The sequence below is a fragment of the Schistocerca gregaria genome, chromosome 5 (assembly GCF_023897955.1).
Source record: "Schistocerca gregaria isolate iqSchGreg1 chromosome 5, iqSchGreg1.2, whole genome shotgun sequence".
NCBI classification, from domain to species: domain Eukaryota; kingdom Metazoa; phylum Arthropoda; class Insecta; order Orthoptera; family Acrididae; genus Schistocerca; species Schistocerca gregaria.
Window position 1 is genome coordinate 475,167,781 of NC_064924.1, and position 24,021 is coordinate 475,191,801.

General features: G+C 43.7%; 1 protein-coding gene across 2 annotated transcripts in view; it reads right to left on the reverse strand.

Moving 5' to 3' along the window:
* LOC126272574 (uncharacterized) overlaps positions 1–24,021 on the reverse strand; it is a 123,438-nt gene that overhangs the window by 41,798 nt on the left and 57,619 nt on the right. The window contains exon 2 of one of the 2 annotated variants that reach the window (XM_049975498.1): positions 17,761–18,164. In XM_049975498.1, the coding sequence (XP_049831455.1) occupies positions 17,761–18,164 (404 nt within the window). Of the gene's footprint in view, positions 1–17,760; positions 18,201–24,021 lie in introns of both variants that reach the window. The other variant, XM_049975497.1, reaches the window with a different exon arrangement.

Sequence of the window (24,021 nt, forward strand, 5' to 3'; positions counted from 1 at the left end):
CAGTGTAAAGGTGGCCTCATCTGTGAATAGGATGGATGACACAAATCCCGGAATCTTGGTTGCCTATTGAAGTAACCCGTTACAAAACTGCTCCCGATGTGGAAAGTCCGTCGCTAATAAGTCTTGCATACGCTGTAAGTGATAAGGATGGAAACAATCATCATGAAGAATATTTCACACAGTCGTCTGACTTACTTTGTTCTGGCGGTCCAACTGCTTGGTACTGACAAAGCGCTCGCCTTTCACAGTGTTAATCAAATTTTCCTCCATGTCTGGTGTCTGCATATTTCGGGTAAGTCCTTCATGACTTCCTGCTTCCTGAAACGACCCCGTCTCAGATAAACAGCGAAACACTGTTGCAAACATTGAATTCTGAGGTGGTTGTCGGCGGGGATAGGTCTCCTGATACAACCTTGCTACCCGCAGCTCATTGCCATTTGCATTTTCTTTAAGTAAACACCATGTCGGCAAGCTGTCGATACGAATACCGAACCATTGTGTACAACGCCGTACCTCATCCACTACAAGGTGAGTCAGCAAGAGAAGTGAATCAGACAGAACATTACCATTCACTATGGTAGGAAGGGCGCTAAGACATGACGTATGAGGAACAGTACCATCCTCTAGGAGGAAACCGATACAGAGCAGTCTCTGTAACAAAATAATTGAATAAGTTACTTCCAGTATGGACATCATGCATTTCCGGACATACGTTCATTACATCTTTTTAGTTAGGTATCATCTCATCGCCTCCCACATGAACCATGACCTTGACGTTGGTGGGGAGCCTTGCGCTCCTCAGGGATATAGACAGCCGTACCGTAGGTGCAACCACAACGGAGGGATATCTGTTGAGAGGCCAGACAAACGCGTGGTTCCTGAAGAGGGGCAGCAGCCTTTTCAGAGTTGCAGGGGCAACAGTCTGGATGATTGATTGGTTAATCTGGCCTTGTAACACTAACCAAAACGGCCTTGATGTGCTGGTACTGCAAACGGCTGAAACCAAGGGGAAATTACAGCCGTAGTTTTTCCCGAGGGCGTGCAGCTTTACTGTTTGGTTAAATAATGATGGCGTCCTCTTGAGTAAAGTATTCCGGAGGTAAAATAGTCCCATTGGGATCTCCGGGTGGGGACTACTCAGGAAAACGTCGTTATCAGGAGAAAGAAAACTGGTGTCCTACGGATTGGAGCGTGGAATGTCACATCAGTTAGTCGGGCAGATAGGTTAGAAAATTTAAAAAGGGAAATGGATAGATTAAAGATAGATATAGTGGGAATTATTGAAGTTCGGTGGCAGGAGAAACAAGACTTCTGGTCAGGTGAATACAGGGTTATAAATACAAAATCAAATAGGGGTAATGCAGGAGTAGGTATAATAAAGAATAAAAAAAGGAGTACGGGTAAGCTACTACAGACAGCATAGTGAACACAATACTGTGGCTAAGATAGACACGAAGCCCACGCGTACCACAGTAGGACAAGTTTATATGCCAACTAGCTCTGCATATGATGAAGAAATTGATGAAATGTATGATGAGACGAAAGAAATTATTCAGATAGTGAAGGGAGACGAAAATTTAATAGTCATGGGTGACTGGAATTCGATAGTAGGAAAAGGAAGAGAAGGAAATGTAGTAGGTGAATATCTAGTGGGGGTAAGAAATGAAAGAGGAAGCCGCCTGGTAGAATTTTGCACAGAGCATAACTTAATCGTAGCTAACACTTAGTTCAAGAATCATAAAAGAAGGTTGTATACATGGAAGAGGCCTGGAGATGCTGGAAGGTTTCAGATAGATTATATAATGGTAAGACAGAGATTTAGGAACCAAGTTTTAAATTGTAAGACATTTCCAGGGGCAGATGTGGATTCTGACCACAATCTATTGGTTATGAACCGTTGATTAAAACAGAAGAAACTGCAAAATGGAGGGAATTTAAGGAGATGGGACGTGGACAAACTGACAGAATCAGAGGTTGTAGAGAGTTTCAGGGAGAGCATAAGGGAACAATTGACAGGAATGGGGGAAAGAAATACAGTAGAAGAAGGACGGGTAGCTTTGAGAGATGAAATAGTGAAGGCAACAGAGGATCAAGTAGGTTAAAGGAAGAGGGCTAATAGAAATCCTTGGGTAACAGAAGAAGTACTGAATTTAATTGATGAAAGGAGAAAACACAAAAATGCAGTAAATGAAGCAGGCAAAAGGGAATAAATACGTCTCAAAAATGAGATCAACAGAAAGCGCAAATTGGCTAAGCATGGATGGCTAGAGGACAATTGTAAGGATGTAGAGGTGTATATCACTAGGAGTAAGATAGATACTGACTACAGGAAAATTGTGCCATACGTCTGTATGCGAGATTTCCACACAGCTAATCTTCCTTAGGTCTACTGTTTCCGACGTGATAGTGAAGTGGAAACGTGAAGACACACGTACAGCACAAAAGTGTGCAGGCCGACCTCGTCTGTTGACTGACAGAGACCGCCGACAATTGAAGAAGGTCGTAATGTGCAATAGGCAGACATTTGTCCAGACCTTTGCACAGGAATTCCAAACTGCATCAGGATCCACTGCAAGTACTATGACAGGCGGGAGGTGAGGAATCTTTGATTTCATGGTCGAGTGGCTGCTCAAAAGCCACACATCACGCTGGTAAATGCCAAACGACACTTCGCTTGGTGTAAGGAGCATAAACGTTGGACGACTGAATAGTGGAAAAACGTTGTGTGAAGTGACGAATCACGGTACACAACGTGGCGATCCGATGACTGCATGTGGGTATGGCGAATGCCCGGTGAACGTCATCTGCCATCGTGTGTAGTGCCAACAGCAAAATTCGGAGGGGGTGGTGTTATGATATGGTCGTGTTTTCCTTGGAGGGGGCTTGCACCCCTTGTTGTTTTATGTGGCAGTATCACAGCAGAGGCTTACAATGATGTTTAAAGCACCTTCTTGCTTCCCACTGTAGAAGTGCAACTCGGGGATGGCGACTGCATCTTCCATTACGATCGAGCACCTGCTCATAATGCACGGCCTATGGTGGAGTGGTTACACGACAGTAACATCCGGGATGTTTTTGAAAGCCGACATTGTGCCAGACCTCACCGACTGACGTAAGTACCTCTCCTCAGTGCAGCACTCCTTGAAAAATGGGCTACCATTACCAAGAAACATTCCAGCACCTGAGAGTGGAAGTTGTCATCAAGGCTAAGGTTGGGCCAACACCGTATTGAATTCCAGCGTTACCGATGGAGGGCGCCACGAGCTTGTAAGTCATTTTCAGTCAGGTGTTTGGGTACTTTTGATCACGCAATGTATGTCAGCTCCATGATAACTTTCCCATCACTTCGTTAACGATCATAGTTATTGTGGTGTCTGCATTTAGGTAAGATAACGTGCGAAATTGAAAAAAGCTTGTAATGGAAAATAGGGATCGCTATGATACTGCATTGGTTGCAAATTACATAATATGTTGCTGTGCATGAAATCCAGCTAACATATTTCTTTTTTTTTTTTAAGAGTTACGTGGTGTTCTCCACCTGTAACTAATCTCGAGAGAATTGATCTGATGTAGCACACTCATCTACGATTGCGCGTCGCTATAAAGGTAGAATGAAAGTGTATAGGATATTCCTCACGTTTGATAAGCGGTTTGAGATTTTAAAATGAGATTTTGGAAAATGATAGCTAGCAGAAGGAGATTATTTTCCAAACGATTAGTAGGCAAAACCTCCACTCAGTACAGTCTTTTTCGATGAAAGTATGTAATTTTAAGGACCATCAATAGCTACTAAAACGAGAAATGTTGTGGGTTTTGGAATAGCGTAAGTGAAGGCATTACAGTTTCTTTTTGTACCAAGGTTGGGTTTTTCATAAGCTGTTGTTCTTATCTTTCCCCAATTCTCACTTAATAGACCACAATTTCAGAACATACTCTTAATTGCATCTGCACATCATATTGATCAGACGACACTGTGGAATATGCGCTATATTTTGAAAAAAAGAGAAAATTTTAACATGACAACAAGAGAAATGTAGGTTTTATGCAAAACTCGCCATTCGAGACGCTTCTGAGAGTCACAAATGGTTAATAAGCCACGCTAAAATACACAACTACTGTTGTATTTTCAGTGGAATTTTTTCTAGGCGCCAACCAAAGCAGAGGTGACAGTAGATCTTTTTGGATGGTCACCATGAAAGTACACTACTGGCCATTAAAATTGCCACACCAAGAAGAAATGCAGATGATAAACGGGTATTCGTTGGACAGATATATTATACTAGAACTGACATGTGATTACATTTTCACGCAATTTGGGTGCATAGATCCTGAGAAATCAGTACCCAGAGAACCACATATGGCCGTATTAACGGCCTTGATACGCCTTGGAATTGAGTCAAACAGAGCTTGGATGGCGTGTGCGAGTACAGCTGCCCATGGAGCTTCAACACGATACCACAGTACATCAAGAGTAGTGACTGGCGTATTGTTACGATACAGTAGCTCGGCCACCATTGACCAGACGATTTCAATTGGTGACAGATCTGGAGAATGTGCTGGCCAGGGCAGTAGTCGAACATTTTCTGTATCCAGAAAGGCCCGTACAGGACCTGCAACATGCGGTCGTCCATTATCCTGCTGAAATGTAGAGTTTCGCAGGGATCGAATGAAGGGTAGATCCACGGGTCGTAACACATCTGAAATGTAACGTCCACTATTCAAAGTGCCGTCAATGCGAGCAAGAGGTGACCGAGACCTGTAACCAATGGCTCCCCATACCATCAAGCCAGGTGATACGCCAGTATGGCGATGCCGAATACACGCTTCCAACGTGCGTTCACCACGATATCGCCAAACACGGATGCGACCATCATGATGCTGTAAACAGAACCTGGATTCATCCGAAAAAATTACTTTTTGCCGTTCGTGCACCCAGGTTCGTCGTTGAGTACACCGTCGCAGGCGCTCCTGTCTGTGATGCAGTGTCAAGGGTAACCGCAGCTATGGTGTCCGAGCTGATAGTCCGTGCTGCTGCAAACGTCGTCGAACTGTTCGTGCAAATGGTTGTCTTGCAAACGTCCCCATCTGTTGACTCAGGGATCGAGATGTGGCTGCACGATCCGTTACAGCCATGCTGTCATCTCGACTGCTAGTGATACGAGGCCGTTGGGATCCAGCACGGCGTTCCGTATTACCCTCCTGAACCCGCCGATTCCATATTCTGCTAACAGTCATTGAATCTCGACCAACGCGAGCAGCAGTGTCGCGATACGATAAAACGCAATCGCGATAGGCTACAATCCGACCTTTATCAAAGCCGGAAACGTGTTGGTACGAATTTCACAACAACGTTTCACCAGGCAACGCCAGTCAACTGCTGTTTGTGTATGAGAAATCGGTTGGAAGCTTTCCTCATGTCAGCACGTTGTAGGTGTCGCCACCGGCGCCAACCTTGTGTGAATGCTCTGAAAAGCTAATCATTTGCATATCACAGCATCTTCTTCCTGTTGGTTAAATTTCGCGTCTGTAGCACGTCATCTTCGTGGTGTAGCAATTTTAATGGACAGTAGTGTATGGGTGTGGAGGTCCCCCGCATAGTATTTACAAAAAATGTGACGTAGGCTTCAGTTTAGAATGGCACTTCTCCTCTAGCGATCGGATTTTCCCCTAGCAGCGTCTGCCCGCAACTACCATGACTACTGCTCTCCCTATGCATGCCCTGCCGATTAGGTATCTAGCGGCCACGGTATACCCCACTACGTAGTGAAACTGTTGGATGTTGAGTTTTCTGTAAGCTCAGCGGCAGTTCATTTAAAGGGAACCAGGTAACACATGCCAAGAAGTTTTTGTTTAGCTTTTCAAAATAAGTTTCTCCATAAGACTCCATTATAATACTTGCATCATCAGCAAAAAGAAATACTTCAGCTTCTTTAATACACAAGAAAAAGTGTGGATCTGATACTGATCCTTGTGCTGTTCCTGTATTATTCAGGTCATGTCTCTTGGTTGTGTAGACATCATCGGTTTCTAAATACGACACTGAAGTTTTTGAGTTACATAAGATGAAAACTAGTTACCACCAAGTTAGCGATACTTTAATATTTGAGCCCCCCATTGCTGAAACATACTTTTGACAACTCACAGGAGATACCAATTGCCATTTGGTCATTATAATTTATTATTATGTGATCGGAACTAAAAAACAGTATGCTATGTGGAGAGGCCTTTTCGAAGTTTTGAGGTTGGTGTGTTATAGTACTTCCAAGTGGAACTTTTCCAGTACGTTTGAGAAAGAGGTAAAAACAAGACTGGTCTACAATTATTAATATTTGTTTTAGGAACTTTCTTGGAAAGTGGTATGATGACAACATATTTCAGCCTGTCTCAGAAGGTTCGCTCTGATGATGCACTACATATATGACGCTCAGTTTCCTTCAGTAACTGATTTCGGTTATCATCAACTTCGTGGATTCTTTCTTTCTTCATAAAGTTACTCACATTCTTAATTCCTTTTCCAGACCGTGGAGTAATTGTGATTTGCCTATGTATATGTGGCACTGTTACCAACTGTACTCTGTTGCCTTAGTCCTTGTACTCCCCACGCCAATCTTGTGAGCTTCTTCCGAGATGTGATTATTAAAAATGTTAGCTACCTGAATGCCATCACTTATTATTTTGCTTTTTTCCTTTAATAACTAAATCCTACCATTCATTAAGAGATTTCCTCATTTCTCTTTCAACAATCACCCATACTCCATTTATTTTATAATCTGAATTATTAGTGTCTGGCATAATAGAGGACACTTTTGTTAAGAGAGCACAGTATATCTCGTAATATAAAATTAGTCGTTATTAAAATAATACAGAAGCTTTTATAATGTAGAAACGTCAATGAGACAACGAAACTGGTCTGCATTAAAAACCACAGCGATACAACCGATAACCAGAATGCTGACTAGCTCCCAAAGGATGGTGTACCGGCGCGACCGAAAGGCAAGGGATCATTGCTGAAAGACAGGTACTTGCCATAACTGTCCATATCGTTTAGGCGCAGAAAAAACATAAATCAAGTAATTCTGTGGATGTACGAAATTCTCTGCTCAGAAAACGAAACGATGCATGACTTTAAGGAAACTGGGTATCCCTCTCCTACCTGTAAACAATCTATCCTGGGATGTATCGTACGATAGCCGTAAACAACAAAGACACAGTTATATAAATTTAACATTCAAAACAGATGCATTAAAAAGTTGTTTATGTATGAATGCTAGACTTAAACTGCAACATAAAATTTTAGTTCAATGTAATGTGTTTCTTTTTAGTCGCTGCATACAATTAGATCTTAACAGCTTAGTTTCATTTCATAAATTCCTAGACAATGTGTGTGTACATACATATGTATATTAATTTATGAACAGTTTCTGTGTTAGATAATTCTTGTTTTCGATATTACCTAAACTGCAATCATACAATAGTTGCTCTGCCGTATTAAAGCAATAATAATATGTGTCATAGTATTCGCCAGTTCTTTTTCACACTTTGAAAATCTGGCAGGAGAATGAATTCTTTTTGCTTTCCAGAAATCACAGGCCATTATCTTTTCATGAATAACTGTGTGAAAGGAAAGTAAAGGAAATGGTTGGGTAAAAGCTTCGAAGGAAGCGCATTGCGGCAATGCAATGGCGTGAGTTGAAAGTAAGTAAAAACAACAACAACAAATATTAAAGCATAAATAGACATAAAGACCGCCCTTCTGGTGGAACCGCCATCAGACACCACATCCGTTGCTACTGTTAATTAACATGTCTATGGATCTTTCTAACCCGTCATTAGGGCCGGGCACATCTTCACAAAGAAAGGGTTCATATGGTTCCTCCACTTGTTCTGGTCCATTACGTAAAACTGACATGCACAAAGTTAGCTTCTCATACCCAGAACACCCCAATTGCAGGGAAGGTCAAGACGACACAACCCAGATAATTAGGAAAGTATTGGCGGTAGGGTGGGTAGCATCGCAGACGAGTGAATGTTCCAATAGAAAGATCCAAAAATCGAGAAAGTGATTGTCACCATCCCAGTAGAGATACAGTAGAGACAACCCTTGATCTATATCACTGCATTCACCTTAATAGATGGATATAAATGTCTTGTGACGAGGGCCTCCCGTCGGGTATACCGCTCGGCTGATGCAAGTCTTTCGACTTGACTCCACTTCGGCGACTTGCGCGTCGAAGTAGGTGGATAAAATGGCGGGACATTCGCTGAATGAGGGCCAACGTCAGTCTCATCAACCTCCACACATCCACGCCAGACCCACATTCCAGGTGGTGTTGAGATAGATGGCACTGGGGACATAACGGAGACTGTGACACACATATGGAATTGAGTCTCTGGTGATTCATATATTTGTGGTAGACCAGAGCGCTCTGGCATTGGATAAATAAACATCAAGGGTCCTCTGCAGCCACTCAATGGGTAGGTCAGCGTTCACATAACTGAAGTCTACAAAAAACTCCTAGAGGTGAGAAGTGTCAGTGAAATATGCGCCACTGAAATTGGTGGTTCATGAGAGGTGGGGGGCAGACTTCCCGTGAAGCTGTGCTGACATTGAGTCCACATCTTCATCATCGTGAAACGTACATGCAGCTGTTCTAACCTGCACATGGATCAGACCAAGACCGTTCTTTGTGGTAGGGAGGATGAGCGTATCGTATCTCATTTTGATAATCATTCCAACAATGGCGAAGTAACCAAATATTGACTGTAAACTGCTTGCTGTAGTCTTCGGCATATTAAGGAGCATAACCAGATGGGGGTATCATGGATGCCAGGTAGATGTTGATATAAGCTACCTGCTGGACCATGTTCAAAGACTGCGGCACATAGCTACATCCGTAAGTACGCCTTATAGGAGATGAGTAAAGGTAAGGTGTGCTATCCATCGACTGTCAGGTATAAAAATAGCCCCCAAACATTTGATTGTCTCCCACAGTGGGTATGGGACCAAATCTAGCCCACTGCACTAAAAACACTAGTTCGTCCGCTTACGCATGGCAGACGAAGAGATGGTCTCTCACTGCAAGTCCCTGCAGCCAGCTTAGTGGTCGGTATTACAGAGGCTCCATGGCAATGGCATACATAACCATCGATCGGGGGCAATATTACCTCAGAGAGTGGACTGTAGTGATCTTGACTATAACCTGCGCAGTTGAGCCATGCAGAAGGCGCAAGATGATGCTTAAGAAGGACTGGGAGAAGGTCAGCTGCCACAGCACCTTCTCAAGATAGCCGTGACTCACCCTATCGAAAGTGTGGTCCAAGTCCACTGATACGACATACCTCCGCCAGTGTGATGATATCATGGTAATAACTGAGCGCTGTCTGTATGATGCTGTTACCACCAAGACATCTCTGGTCTGTAGGGACGACTTGGTGGAGGATACTCTAAATCTGGGCAGCCAGAATTCTCGTAAGGATCTTGAAATCGCTGTTGAGCAGCGTAAGTGGCCAGTGGCCAGTAATGGTCAACTCCTTTTCTTGTCTGCACTGCAGGGCTCACCAGTTCTTGGTGTCAAAGAAGATATTCAATTTTAGTTGTCTTATTCTCATATTTTTTGTCAGCAGCTCGTTGTCTCGCGGTAGCGTTACCCGCTTCCCGAGCACGGGGTCCCGGTTTCGATTCCCGGCGGGGTCAGGGATTTTCATCTTCCTTGAGATGACTGGGTGTTGTTGTATCGTCTTCATCATTATCATTCATCCCCAGAAAGGCAATGGCAATCACCTTCGCTAGGACCTTGCCTAGTACGGCGATGCGGGTCTCCTGCAGCGTCCCCTACGCTCTGTCGAGGATTACGGGACTTCATCATCATCATGAGCATCATCATCATTCTCAGGTTTAAAGATACGTTTACATTTTGGTCAAAAAAAAACCCGAGAACCATGTGCTGAAGCAGCATTTTTTTTCTGCACCGCACACTGCCACAGATTACCCCAAAATCGTAAAACAACACATTCACGTACAAAGGAAAACTGCACCTGATGGTGGACGTATAAACCTTCGAAACGCGTTGCGGCTATAAATAAACAGTGACAGGTAGGAGTAAACTTGTTCCCAGAACGAGAATTTCTCTCTGTAGTGGAGTTTACACTGATATGAAACTTCCTGAGAAATTAAAATTATGTTACGGACTGAGACTCGAACTCTGGACCTTTGTCTTCCGCGGGAAAGTGTCCTACCATCTGAGCTACCCAAGCACGACCCACGATCAACCCCCACAGCTTCAATTCTGCCAGTATCCTTTCTTTCAGGAGTGCAAGGTTCGCAGAAGAGCTTCTGCGAAGTTTGGAAGGTAGGAGACGAGATAATGGCAGAATTGGAGCTGTGAAAGCGGATTGTGAGTCGTGCTTGGGTATCTCAGATGGTCTCTGTAATAAAAAAAATGAGTAAAGGAATCAACGATCAACTTGAACGGATCTCTTGTGACGTCCGCCCAGACCAAGCGTAACGAACTATATCGAACAAAGTGAAAAAAAAAAAAGATTGTAGAGCGTTTGGGCGCGAAAGGCAAAGGTCCTGAGTTCGAGTCACGGTCCGGCACACAGTTTTAATCTGTAAGGAAGTTTAGTAAACTTGTTGTATCATTCGATTACTTAAAGCGACATGTTTCTCTCGTCATTCTCGAAAGTCTTGGAATGTCCAGGTCAAATATCTTGGCATTATCGATATCGATGACAGGCAAAAATTGTCGATATTCTCGATTTCTTGGATGGATGAACTATCTGTAGATAATAAAGTTTGTACGGAACCTCGGTGCGCGAGTCCTATTCACACTCCTCTGTTATTTTATCTAAAATGCAACGTTATCTTTTATCCGACATGCTTTTGGTATCAGATGTTTCAAATGCTTTTAACAGCCGATTGCTCAGTAATGTAGAATACACTTCCTTGATTTCATCTGTGACTGCAGTTTTAGATCCTCTTTCAAGTTGGTCACATTTAAGAAAGAGTGGCATTATTTTAATTCAGCCGTTGATTTCTTGAGTGTTGACTAGAAGGAAGATTAGAATTTGACGTACCGTCTATGGCCAGGTCCTTAGAGACGGAGAACTCCGATGAAGCAAGGATGAGGGAGGAAATGAGACAAGTTCTTTTCGAAGAAAGTATTCTGATATTCGTCTGAAGTGATTCAGCAATACCACGGAAAAATCAAACCCGAATCCCCGGACGGGGATTAGAGCCCCCTGCAAAATATTAAATGCATGTTCTGATATAGCTACTGTGCGCCCCGATAGCTGAGTGGTCAGCGTGACGGATTGCCGTCCTACGGGCCCGGGTTCTATTCCCGGCTGGGTCGGGAATTTTCTCCGCTCAAGGACTGGGTGTTGTGCTGTCTTCACCATCATTTCATCCCCATCCGGTGCGCAGGTCGCCCAGTGTGGCGTCGCATGTAATAAGACCTGCACCAAGGCGGCCGGACCTGCCCCGCTAGGGGCCTCCCGGCCAATGACGCCAAACGCTCATTTCCATTTCCATATAGCTACTATACTCAACTCTGTGACCCAATAATTTCACAAGGCGTCTCACCATAGAAACCATGTTATACGATTTTTATAACCCTCATAATGAAGTTATTGCAACTATCGGCCAGTATCGTTATTAGCGTCCCTCTCAAAAGTTTTGGAAAAGATAATGTACTTAAGAAAGGTTGAGCATATCTGCAGATATGACAATCTGAATCAGTGACGATTAGGAATCTAGACGGTCTGTATTGCAGAAGGGATTGTCCACTGAATATGCCATCTACCGTTTCAACGATTGTATAATGAAATGTTCGAATTATATCATCTACTGAGATTTTTTTATGATACAAGAGTCTTCTATCGTTCATATCACGTTCTTCGGGAGAGAGTGCGTTTATGGCTTTCAGGAAACAATGAGTAAATCGATTACTTCACATTTAACTCGTATGAAAGAATGAGTCATGATAGATTGCTCACACAGTTTTCGTAATGAAGCTTTTTATGAACAGTGGCAAACTGCTGCTCAGGGCAGATCTACTCTGTTGAAGCGACGAAGCCGTATAAAGGTGCAAAAACAGTTGCGACAAAAAAATTCTTAGAAAACTCATTGCTCGACTATCGGTGTAAATCGTCTATCACTTAATTTAGAATAAAACACAGATGATTCTGTTCCACACAATGCAGGATAAATAACGTTCAATAGCAACGGACCATAGAGGAAAGTAAATATATAAAACCGGATGTTCAAAATTTCTGGGTGTGCTTGATGATCAAAATGTGAGTTCAAAGTCACATACAGGGTGTCCCAGGAGGAATGATCAATATTTCAGTATATTGGTTAAAACAACAGTCGAGATCGCAAACATTATGAACGGTTTCGGCTTATGTTAAAGCCACCCTAAGATGTTTTGAGCCTCTATGAGTCTTCGGATGTTCATGCCTTCACTGCTAAGGACACTTCATGTACAATGAACAGTTACTCCTCCTTATCCGACTGACAATACACTTTCAACTCATTAAAGCAACAATGCAAATGAGCTTGTTTCAGAGGCAAAAATAATCTCGGTATGCTCACACGTGCCCAGCGATTAGTGTATATGTCCTAATATTTATAGTTGCTTATTGGAACAAAATGGTTGCTATATCCAGGTATTAGGCATTATAGTTGCTTATTGGAACAAAATGGTTACTATATCCAGGTATTTGACAGGAACGCTCATTTGAAACAAGAAAGTTCATATGGACTCATGTCTTATTCCGTATGATATCTGATGTACAAAGCATTTGATATATTTTTGTTTTTGGGCGAGCGGCGAGCACGATATGTGCCTTACCTACTTTGCACCCAACCTCTTTGACATTTGTCCCAGCCTGACGTGCCTCGTTGCTTTCTACCTCTTTGCTCAGGATGTCTTTCTGCCATTAAACTGCCATGCTGAACCCGCCAGTTGTCCATGGTGTGTCGTGGGTGAAGTGGTGCAACTGATTGACAGTGAACCAGAGACAAGCAACGATTAACTATCATACGTTTGTACACGCGTCACACATTTACACTAATGAAGAAAATGCAGATAGGCAGCTGCTGCCGAAAAATGACATCGGCGCTTTCCTACATTTCGTATTCCTGATCCTGGAGCGTTTATCACAGTTTTAAGAAACATTGTGTAAGACAGGTATTCTTCCAAGTTCCCAATTTGCTTCTGAACATACAATTCAACAACCAGTGCAGGAACAGCAACATATCGTGCAGCGTAGCCCTGCCACTAGCACACGGCGACTTCCTACACTTATTTTATCGTGGTCCATCGAACACGTGTATGGCCAAAAGCTTGTACACATTTCACACATATCGTGACCACAATCTTCATACTGGCGACAATACCACATGTCTTTAATTTTGTCTCTGATTGAATAACAACCAATTGCTTCCATTGTACACTGTACACAGATAAAGCCACGTTTACACGGAAGGAAATCAACAGCACACGTGATAATAATCGACAGTGGCGGGAAAATCTACACGCTGCGGTGGAAACCAATTTCAGTTTTCTATCAGTGTTTGGTGCTGCATGATCGTTAGCATGTTGCTAGGTCCAGTCACTTCATAAGAGCGAATGTCAGTGGATCTCCCCATATGGGGCCCAGATCATCACAAGAAAGATTCCCTCAACGTATTTCCTCGCCTTAGATGCTTCCCTTACCGCATCACGTATCCGCAAGGCCATTATAATCCAATTAAAATTACTTGATAGCTGACGTCTGTAACTAGCCGCTACAGCTTTGCCACTTTGGCTGCGGGCTACCGCTCGATTGTAGGCGACACACTAACACGGCCGGTCACTTCACAGATACTGTTAATGTGCAACGCGGGCCCATGTTGGAACTGGCCACCGCGAGGTATAGCGGAAACGCGAAATGTTTTGTCGACATCTGAGTTTAAGTGACCAATGACTGAACGCGTTTTCTACACATGAATTTAAACTCATGTCCTGAGGTAATCACGATCTCGTGATGTGTAACAAATCCGAGGAAAAGCCGCTCAACAATCTGCGGCAGAAAAAATTCGCGATCGCTATGTTACGGCGATTAAAGCCAACCTTTAAGAACAAACTACAAAAAAATTAAAAAAAAATCACTTTCAACGATAAAAGCAAACTAATTTTTTCTATCGTTGGTTACCTGAAACTATCCTCACACTGGCTACAGTAGCTGCCCCGATACCAACCGATGAGCAGTCCTCATTGTCACTTGGTTGCAGACTACAGGCAGATTCCGAACAAGAAAAGAGTAATAGGAAGAAAAATGAGCAAATAATTGTTGCAGAGGCAACGGAAAAAGCATGCGAAGTTCAGAAGAACGCGAAATCCCGAAGATGGGCTAAAATTTACAGACGCGCGAAATTTGGCACGTACTTCGATGCGAGATGCCTTTAATAGGTTCCACAACGAAACATTGTCTCGAAATTTGGTAGAAAATCCGAAGAAATTCTGGTCGTATGTAAAATACACAAGCGGCAAGACGCAGTCAATACCTTCGCTGCGCAGTGCCGATGGTACTGTTATCGACGACTGTGCCGCTAAAGCGGAGTTATTGAACGCAGTTTTCCGAAATTCCTTCACCAGGGAAGACGAATGGAATATTCCAGAATTTGAAACACGAACATCTGCTAGCATGAGTTTCTTAGAAGTAGATACCTTAGGGGTTGCGAAGCAACTCAAATCGCTTAATACGGGCAAGTCTTCAGGTCCAGATTGTATACCGATTAGGTTCCTTTCAGATTACGCTGATACTATAGCTCCCTACTTAGCACTCATATACAACCGCTCGCTCACCGATAGATCTGTACCTACAGATTGGAAAATTGCGCAGGTCGCACCAGTGTTTAAGAAGGGTAGTAGGAGTAATCCATTTAACTACAGACCTATATCATTGACGTCGGTTTGCAGTAGGGTTTTGGCGCATATACTGTATTCAAACATTATGAACCACCTCGAAGGGAACGATCTATTGACACGTAATCAGCATGGCTTCAGAAAACATCGCTCTTGTGCAACGCAGCTAGCTCTTTATTCGCACGAAGTAATGGCCGCTATCGACAGGGGATCTCAAGTTGATTCCGTATTTCTAGATTTCTGGGAAGCTTTTGACACCGTTCCTCACAAGCGACTTCTAATCAAGCTGCGGAGCTATGGGGTATCGTCTCAGTTGTGCGACTGGATTCGTGATTTCCTGTCAGGAAGGTCGCAGTTCGTAGTAATAGACGGCAAATCATCGAGTAAAACTGAAGTGATATCAGGTGTTCCCCAGGGAAGCGTCCTGGGACCTCTACTGTTCCTGATCTATATAAATGACCTGGGTGACAATCTGAGCAGTTCTCTTAGACTGTTCGCAGATGATGCTGTAATTTACCGTCTAGTAAGGTCATCCGAAGACCAGTATCAGCTGCAAAGCGATTTAGAAAAGATTGCTGTATGGTGTGTCAGGTGGCAGTTGACGCTAAATAACGAAAAGTGTGAGATGATCCACATGAGTTCCAAAAGAAATCCGTTGGAATTCGATTACTCGATAAATAGTACAATTCTCAAGGCTGTCAATTCAACTAAGTACCTGGGTGTTAAAATTACGAACAACTTCAGTTGGAAGGACCACATAGATAATATTGTCGGGAAGGCGAGCCAAAGGTTGCGTTTCATTGGCAGGACACTTAGCAGATGCAACAAGTCCACTAAAGAGACAGCTTACACTACACTCGTTCGTCCTCTGTTAGAATATTGCTGCGCGGTGTGGGATCCTTACCAGGTGGGATTGACGGAGGACATCGAAAGGGTGCAAAAAAGGGCAGCTCGTTTTGTATTATCGCGTTATAGGGGAGAGAGTGTGGCAGATATGGTAAGCGAGTTGGGATGGAAGTCATTACAGCATAGACGTTTTTCGTCGCGGCGAGACCTTCTTACGAAATTTCAGTCACCAACTTTCTCTTCCGAATGCGAAAATATTTTGTTGAGCCCAACCTACATAGGTAGGAATGATCATCAAAATAAAATAAGAGAAATCAGAGCTCGAACAGAAAGGTTTAGGTGTTCGTTTTTCCCGCTCGCTGTTCGGGAGTGGAATAGTAGATAGATAGTATGATTGTGGTTCGATGAACCCTCTGCCAAGCACTTAAATGTGAATTGCAGAGTAGTCATGTAGATGTAAGGTCAAAACGATTATGAAAATGACGCGGTAAAGAATTAAAAATTTAAAAAAATGCATTTGAACCAATTAACTGAATAAAAATAATAATCAAACTTTTTTGATTAGATTTAGAACTTATAAAAGTATCATACATTTGACGGGATTCGAACCTACAATCTTCTATACGTCAGGATAATAGACTAACTACTGCTCTATGTAACAACACTGTATTTAGTAGTTATAGTACGACTGTGGTGACTGTTGCGCCGGCGGGTGTGGCCTCGCGCATGGATGTGTGTGATGTCTTTAGGTTAGTTAGGTTTAAGTAGTTCTAAGTTCTAGGGGAATGATGACCTCAGAGGTTAAGTCCCATAGTGCTAAGAGCCATTTGAACATTTTTTATTTACTCTGTTGCAACAATGAATTGCAATCTTCAAACATTCGGCTTCATGGGATGTTGTGCGAAGCTTACCTACTGCAAGTCGATCTCTGTAATTATAACTGTATATATGAGGCTGAAACGCATCTTGTGCGGAAAAATCAAGTACTGTTTGGTTAGTGCTGTGTATGAAACGTGTGTCATTCATTAGCAGCAGTGTGTGTCTGTATGCGTGTTTTTGCTGTGCTTTTTATGTGTTATGAAATACGAAATAAATGCGGGCCAAGCGAGGTGGCGCTGTGGTTAGTACACTGGACTCGCGTTAAGGAGGACAACGGTTCAATTCCGCCTCCGGCCATCCTGATTTAGGTTTTCCGTGATATCCCTAAATCGCTTCGCGCAAATGCCGGGATGGTTCCTGTGAAAGGGCATCCTTACCTCATCCGATGGGACCGATGACCTAGCTGTTTGGTCCCCTTCTCCTAAATCAATCAATCAACCCCTGATTCGGCATCGAAACAAATGGTTCAAATGGCTCTGAGCACTATGAGACTGAGGTCATCAGTCCCCTATAACTTAGAGCTACTTAAACCTAACCAACCTAAAGACATCACACACATCCATGCGCGAGGCACGATTCGAACCTGCGACCGTAGCGGTGGCACGGTTCCAGACTGAAGCGCCTAGAACCGTACGGCCAGAATGGCCGGCATGGCATCGAAACACGCCACGAAAAAATGTTCAAATGTGCGTGAAATCTTATGGGACTTAATTGCTAAGGTCATCAGTCCCTAAGCTTACACACTACTTAACCTAAATTATCCTAAGGATAAACACACACACACCGATGCCCGAGGGAGGACTCGAACCTCCGCCGGGATCAGCTGCACTGTCCATGACTGCAGCGCCTGAGACCGCTCGGCTAATCCCGCGCGGCACGTCATGAAATAATGCCAATTGGAAGTGAAGTGAACAATTGTTACGGCAGTCTGGCAATGGCGAACTGTTCGAGCGTGGAGTGGAAGGAAATAGGTATAATGCGTGATGTGTCAACTAACAAGCAATTTTAATCGGACTACAGGCGGTATTCAATCTCGCGTTGGGCAACGGTCATAATGTTTTGGCTCATCATTATGGGCAAGTAAGTAACTACTGAGTTTTGTTTCGTGCACGAGGTCGCTTACCGAATGGCCATGCGGAGGATCTCGTTCTTGGAGAGCTTCTTGTCGGGCGGGTGCGTGGGCACGAGCTTGCGCAGCTCGGCGAAGGCGCCGCTGACGTTCTGCTGGCGCCAGCGCTCGCGGCTGTTGGTGAACATCTTGCGCACGGCGACGCCGCCGCCGCCGCCGCGCGCCGGCCCGCAGCCGCCCACGCCGCCCCCGAGCGCGGCCAGCCCGGCGCCGCCCACCGCCGCCTCCTCGGACGCGTCTTCCGAGTCGGCCAGCGACAGCTCGTCCGACAGGGCGTCGTCCTCGGACGGGCAGCGGCGCGACCCCGACGCCGAGGCGGACGCCGACGCCTCGCCGCCCGGCGACGACGTCGTGCTGTGGTCGGTGGCGTCGCCGTCGCCGTCGCCGTCCCACTCCACCTCGAACAGGCAGGCACGCGGCAAGGTGATGGGCGGCTGCAACAACCGCCGACACGTCGCCCGGCGCAGGCTGGCGATCTTGCATGTCAGCCGGCGCCGCCACCGCAGTCCGCTGACTTGCCAGTGGCGGCGCCCGTATGTTGCTGACATGTCAGCCGAGGCATTGCTCACTGCTGTTCGTCATGTTCAGTGCGGTACCCACAGAGTGCAGACACGTTTGAGGTACCCACAAAAATGTGACATTTCACTAAAGGATACCTGTATAAACAGTGTGTCCCACTTCCGTTAGGACTGTAGCTATGAAAAACAGAAGTCATGGATTACACTGACGAACCAAAACGTTATGATCGCTCCCCAGCGCGTGGCTGAATGTCTCCTAGTGCTGCGACGGACACTAATGCATTAACGAGAGAATGTAAGCGGAAGGGAGACAAATGGGCAATCATTATGGTGAAGACACGGGCCGAAAATGCGGAAATACACTGACACACCCGGTTTTGGCTGAAGGACATTGCTACGAGGGTAATCCCAAAAGTAAGGTCTCCTATTTTTTTTATAAGTACATAACCTGTTTATTTCTACAATGGTTTACATCAGTTTACAGCTTGAACATTTAGCTATTGAGCCGTGGCGGGAATGGTGCCAGGGCTATCTTTGGTTAGGCACTATCGATTCCCTCTGGCAGAAGTTTGTCTTTGGAGCCAGGGCCGGCTCAGGATATAGGGAGCAGTAAGGAGTGGAAAGGGAGAACAACGTTGGGCACGGAGAGCGGAAGTGCGCATATTAGCGAGACGTTGGAGAGACGACAGCGAGCACGGTATGCCTGAGTACGGGCGACAGCGGTTGATCGTACTGGGGACAGTAACAGCGGGCCGGCGCTGCGGCTTCTTGGCAACCTAGTGAAGCAATGCATGTGCTCGCTTCTGTGAAGCAACACGCTATTACTATCGGACTAAGCAGCGTCAGGTGTCTTCGCCACATCGATTCAGCAGCTGGCATCAAGTTAAGTAATTCAAGTCCTACCAACGAACAGTGAAGCAGCAAAGCGTTGCAAGGACTGTTGTGTAATATTTCATGCCTCTTATTAAGTGTGTGCTTCGCTCCTTAATAGTATTGATCTTACTTTAGCCGGCAAGTGTCTAAAACATTGATACGTGTGTCCAGCCTTACCAAACGATCTATATTCCATGTCTAAAGATTCCCGTGTGGTACCTTACAGGCCCACATAAGGTGCTCCATGTGATGCTTCGGTTTTAATGAGCCAGTTCCGTTTGCATCATTCGTGTACGTGGTTCTGCTTAAAGGAATGAAATCAGTTTTATTATTGTCAATTGCATCGAAGTAGTTTTCTGTATAAGTTTGAGTATTAAGGTGAAGGAAGAGTTGTTTGGTTCCCTGTTGTCGCTTCTGATTTATGTTTCAAAGATCGGAAGCAGTGGGCCACCGAAGTGCAGAGCCTCTCCTTTTAAATTACTAGCGGGCGTACGGGCGTGGACTTCACCTGAACTCGCGTGTGCTGTTTGGTTCCGGTTTCGGTGTTCTGAACGGGTGGAAGTACAAACGGAGTCCACATCTTAATTCGATGATAAGTAATCTGTCGCCTCCACCGTTAGTAGCCAAGTCGCGGTCGCACGATCTCGGACTTCAGTTATTGTACAAGCTGCAGTTTTCTAAGACTTGTGGTGGCTCTGAAAGATTGCCGGGTTAAATGTTTTAAATATTTGTCTTAAGAATTTTGAGAGATTTCTAGAAGAATGTGTCTTAATTGAAACCGTTTTCTAAAATTGCGGTGCAATTCAGCCTTAGTGGCGTATGTCAATTTTGATGGGGAAATAACTGGGTTATTATTGATCAAAGTGTCTATAACCTTCTAAAATTGGTTGGTAATATCTTGCCCGGGGGGGCGGTTTTCAATCTATGTGGAAATAATAATTGATTTCTTGGTTATCTGAAGTAAAGTTTATTTTAAATGATTTACTTGGCCTGAGTGGCCGTTTTTTAATATGTTTTTTAAAGAGATTAATTCGTTTGTGGTTTTATATAACAAGCAGTTTGTAAAGTTTGCCTGAATGGCGTTTCATAAAGAAATTATATGATTTATGATTGTAATTCTCTTATTGATTTATCTATGATGCAAATAAATATGTTGATATGAAGTGGTCACTGTATGGGTCAAGTCCTTCCACACTCTTTATATTAAAGGTTAAGGAAATTGCCGTTCAAAATAGAAATAACGTTCCAGCTATTTTTCGACATAATCACCATTTCTGTCGATGCATTTTTGTAGACGCTATGGCAGTTTTTGTATGCCCATGTCATACCAGCTCGCCGCCATGCTTTTCAGAAAGATATGAGCCTCTTCTTTCACATCGTCGTCGGAGCTGAATCGCTGGTACCACAATTAGCGCTGACAGGTACTGTGAGACTGAAAAAACTCAAACCGGCAATTCAGAACTGGAGAAGAGGACTGTTGAGCAAGGGCGTACACATTCTCCATGACAACGCTCGAACACACATCGCTCGGCAAACCGTTGCTCTCCTGCAACAGTTTCAGTGGAACATAATCACCCACCCACCCTATAGTCCTGAATTGGTGCCCAGTGACTATCATCTGTTCCCTAGGTTAAAAGAACATTTGGCCGGAAAGCGATTCAGCTCCGACGACGAGTTGAAAGAAGAGGTTCATAACTTTCTAAACAGCATGGCAGCGAGCTGGTATGACACGGGCATACAAAAACTTCCATAGCGTCTACAAAAATGCATCGACAGAAATAGTGATTATGTCGAAAAATGGCTAAATGTTCAAGCTGTAAACTGATGTAAACCATTGTAGAAATAAACAGGTCTATGTACCTATAAAAAAATAGGAGACCTTACTTTTGGGATTACCTTCGTATGATCCTATGGCTGGAAACGAGAATCTAAAGGCGAGGCTGGTCGACTGTTGGTGTACTACTGCTGTGAGCATCTATGGAAAGTGGTTGCAGGATGGTGAAATAACGAGTAGGCCGCATGGTATTGGTCGACCGCGTCTCGTCACAAAACATAGAGGTTGGAGGATCCCATGCTGTGTAATCCAGGATGGGCTGCGCTCTGTGGCAGATCTGACGACAGTGCTGGTACAGGCACAAGTGCTTCGGAGCACACTGTTCAAAGGCCACTGTTGAACATGCAGCTCCACAGCAGTCGACCCCTACGTGTCCCTGTGTTGAGCCAATGACATCGTCAATTATGATTGCAGTGGGCACACCATCACTGAGTTTTCACCGTGGATCAATAGAAAGGTGTCGCCTGTCGAATGACTCTCGCTTCTTGTTGCACCACATCGGTGATTGGGTCCTTACACACTGTCTTCCAGGGCGAATGGCTGCACAAAACACTCGCAGCGCCACAGATGCGAGTCGGGGATGGGATGGCAGATATATGCTATGGGGTGCAGTGAGTTGGGCTTCCATGGGACGTGTGGTGGTAATCGAAGACGACAGCAGTAAAACCACGCGAACATTAGTGCGGATCACTTTCATCGCTTCATGATTGAAGTCTCCCCTTCTGCCTTGGCATCTTCCAACGGCTGTCAGGGTTCCAAGGTTAGAACCGTGCTACAGTGGTTTGAGGGGCATTACAGTGAACTCACATAGATTTCTTGGCCAGAAAATGTGCCTGGTCTGTACCAATTGGAACACATATTGGAATCCACCTCTATGACCGTAAACCACCATCCCGTAATTTGATGGAATTGCTTCAACTGTTAGTCGACATTTCGTGTCACATACTTCTGGAATCCTTTCAAGGGCTTGTACAATTCATGCCAAGCACAATTTCTGTTTGTTTGAAATGTGAACAACATGCTATTAGACAGGTGCCCATAATGTTTTGGCTCATCATTGTATCTTTACTAAATAACTGTACTTATTTAAAACAGTTTTCCCTTGAAACTATACACACCTAAAATCGTTTTAAAAGTGTTTCGAAACAGACACTATAGCCCTTCCCCGGGGGTATTTTTGTATCGTCGTTACAACTACAAGAAAATGCGTGTTTTTCTCACCTGATACGTTTAGTTTATCGAAGTAAAGCATCATCAGTGGTCTGTAATTAAAGATATTCACAATTTGTTTTCTTAGATCGAAAAAAATAGTTCGTTAACGATTTGTTTTTACTTACGGTAATTTCTGCGTGGTTTTTCGCCTGCATCAGGAAATGCCATATGTGTTTGGCTTCTTTCTTCATTAGACTCTGATACTTGTGATATAATTTTTCGCTGCTTTGAGGAACTATGCATTTTTTACCCTTTGCACAGCACACTTTTCCGTACACCATTGTTCACTGTTTCTCTGCGTACTTTTAAGTTTATATTGTGTTTTGTAGTGTTGTAACACTTCAAAGCAAATCACAGAACTGAAACCAAAGCCAGACAGATACCAACAATCTGGTATCTATTAGCTCAATTCCCAAGGTTTTTTAAAATATATATATATATATATATATATATATATATATATACATTGGGATGACTGGCAGAACATTTGACAAGATATGAAAAACACATCAGGGCACTGAAATAAAATATAAACCATTAAACATTTGCAGACAATCTAAAACAGATAAAACCGTAGACCAAGCACTGTGGAAAGAGAGATGAACATCATAAGAAGCAGTTAAGACAGACACTACCTCTTTTTCCAAGACAATTTTCACATACACAAAGCATTAACACAAAGTAAACAATTGCACAGTGACCAAACAAATATTAGAAACCAGACACTATATAAAATAATTTCATTTCACTTCTGGCTCCTTACCTCTTAATCCAGTTCACTCTCTACCACACTACTATACACTTATATCCAATCATCTTTGCTTCTCGCTCCTCCATCTATTCACCACAAAAAATTCCTTCACTATGCCTTCATTATTAAGTGTATAAAACACATCGCCATAATTAAATAGAATAATATGTGTATAATTAACTATAGAAAAAAAGAAAAAAACATAGCTCAAAGATAAACTAGAGGCGATGTTGAAAACACTACGAAACACATTACACTCTTAGAAGTATACAAATAAACAGTGAACAGTGGTGTACCGAAAAATGTGCTGTGTGAAACGTAAAAAATGCACAGTTCTTCAAAGCATCGAAAAATTAGACCACAAGTAACAGTGTCTAATGAAGAAAGAAGCCAATTAGCAGCTAACAGATGTCATTTCCTGACGGAGGCGAAAAACCAATGGTAAATTACCGTAAGTAAAAACCAACATAGTGTTGACGAATTATTTTTCGACCTAAACAGCAAACCAGATTGTAAGTATCTTTAATTGCAGACCGCTGATGATGCTTTAGTTCACTAAAGCGAAGCGCGTCTAGTGAAAAAACGCACATTTTATTATAGCTGTAACGACGGAAAAAAAATCCTCAGGAGTTGTAAAGCAACTACAGACAATATGGCCATACAAATGAAGACCACAGCGCTCTTTGGAATTGCGTTTAGTGTTGCAGTACAATTTTCACGGATATCTTCAATTGCATCGTAATTCTGTCCTTTATTGCGACATTCAAATAGGGAGACGACCAGAAATCGGCTGGGGGTCACTACAGCGAATAAAACGGGTGCTCCATAACTATGATCCATTTTCTGGCCAGAAACTCGCACGCAGTCTTAACTTTGGGGGCTGGGTCATTGTTGTGGAGGAGCGACCAGGAATCTGCCTCTCGGCACTCGGGTCGAATTCGATGAATTGTCGCCCAGAAAGAAGACTGCTCCACCGCCGTGTCAGACACGCACTGCTACATTCGCGGTCAGGACGCCTACTGCTGTGACCCTCTACAATCTACATGGTTGTTGAAACTTCGTACATC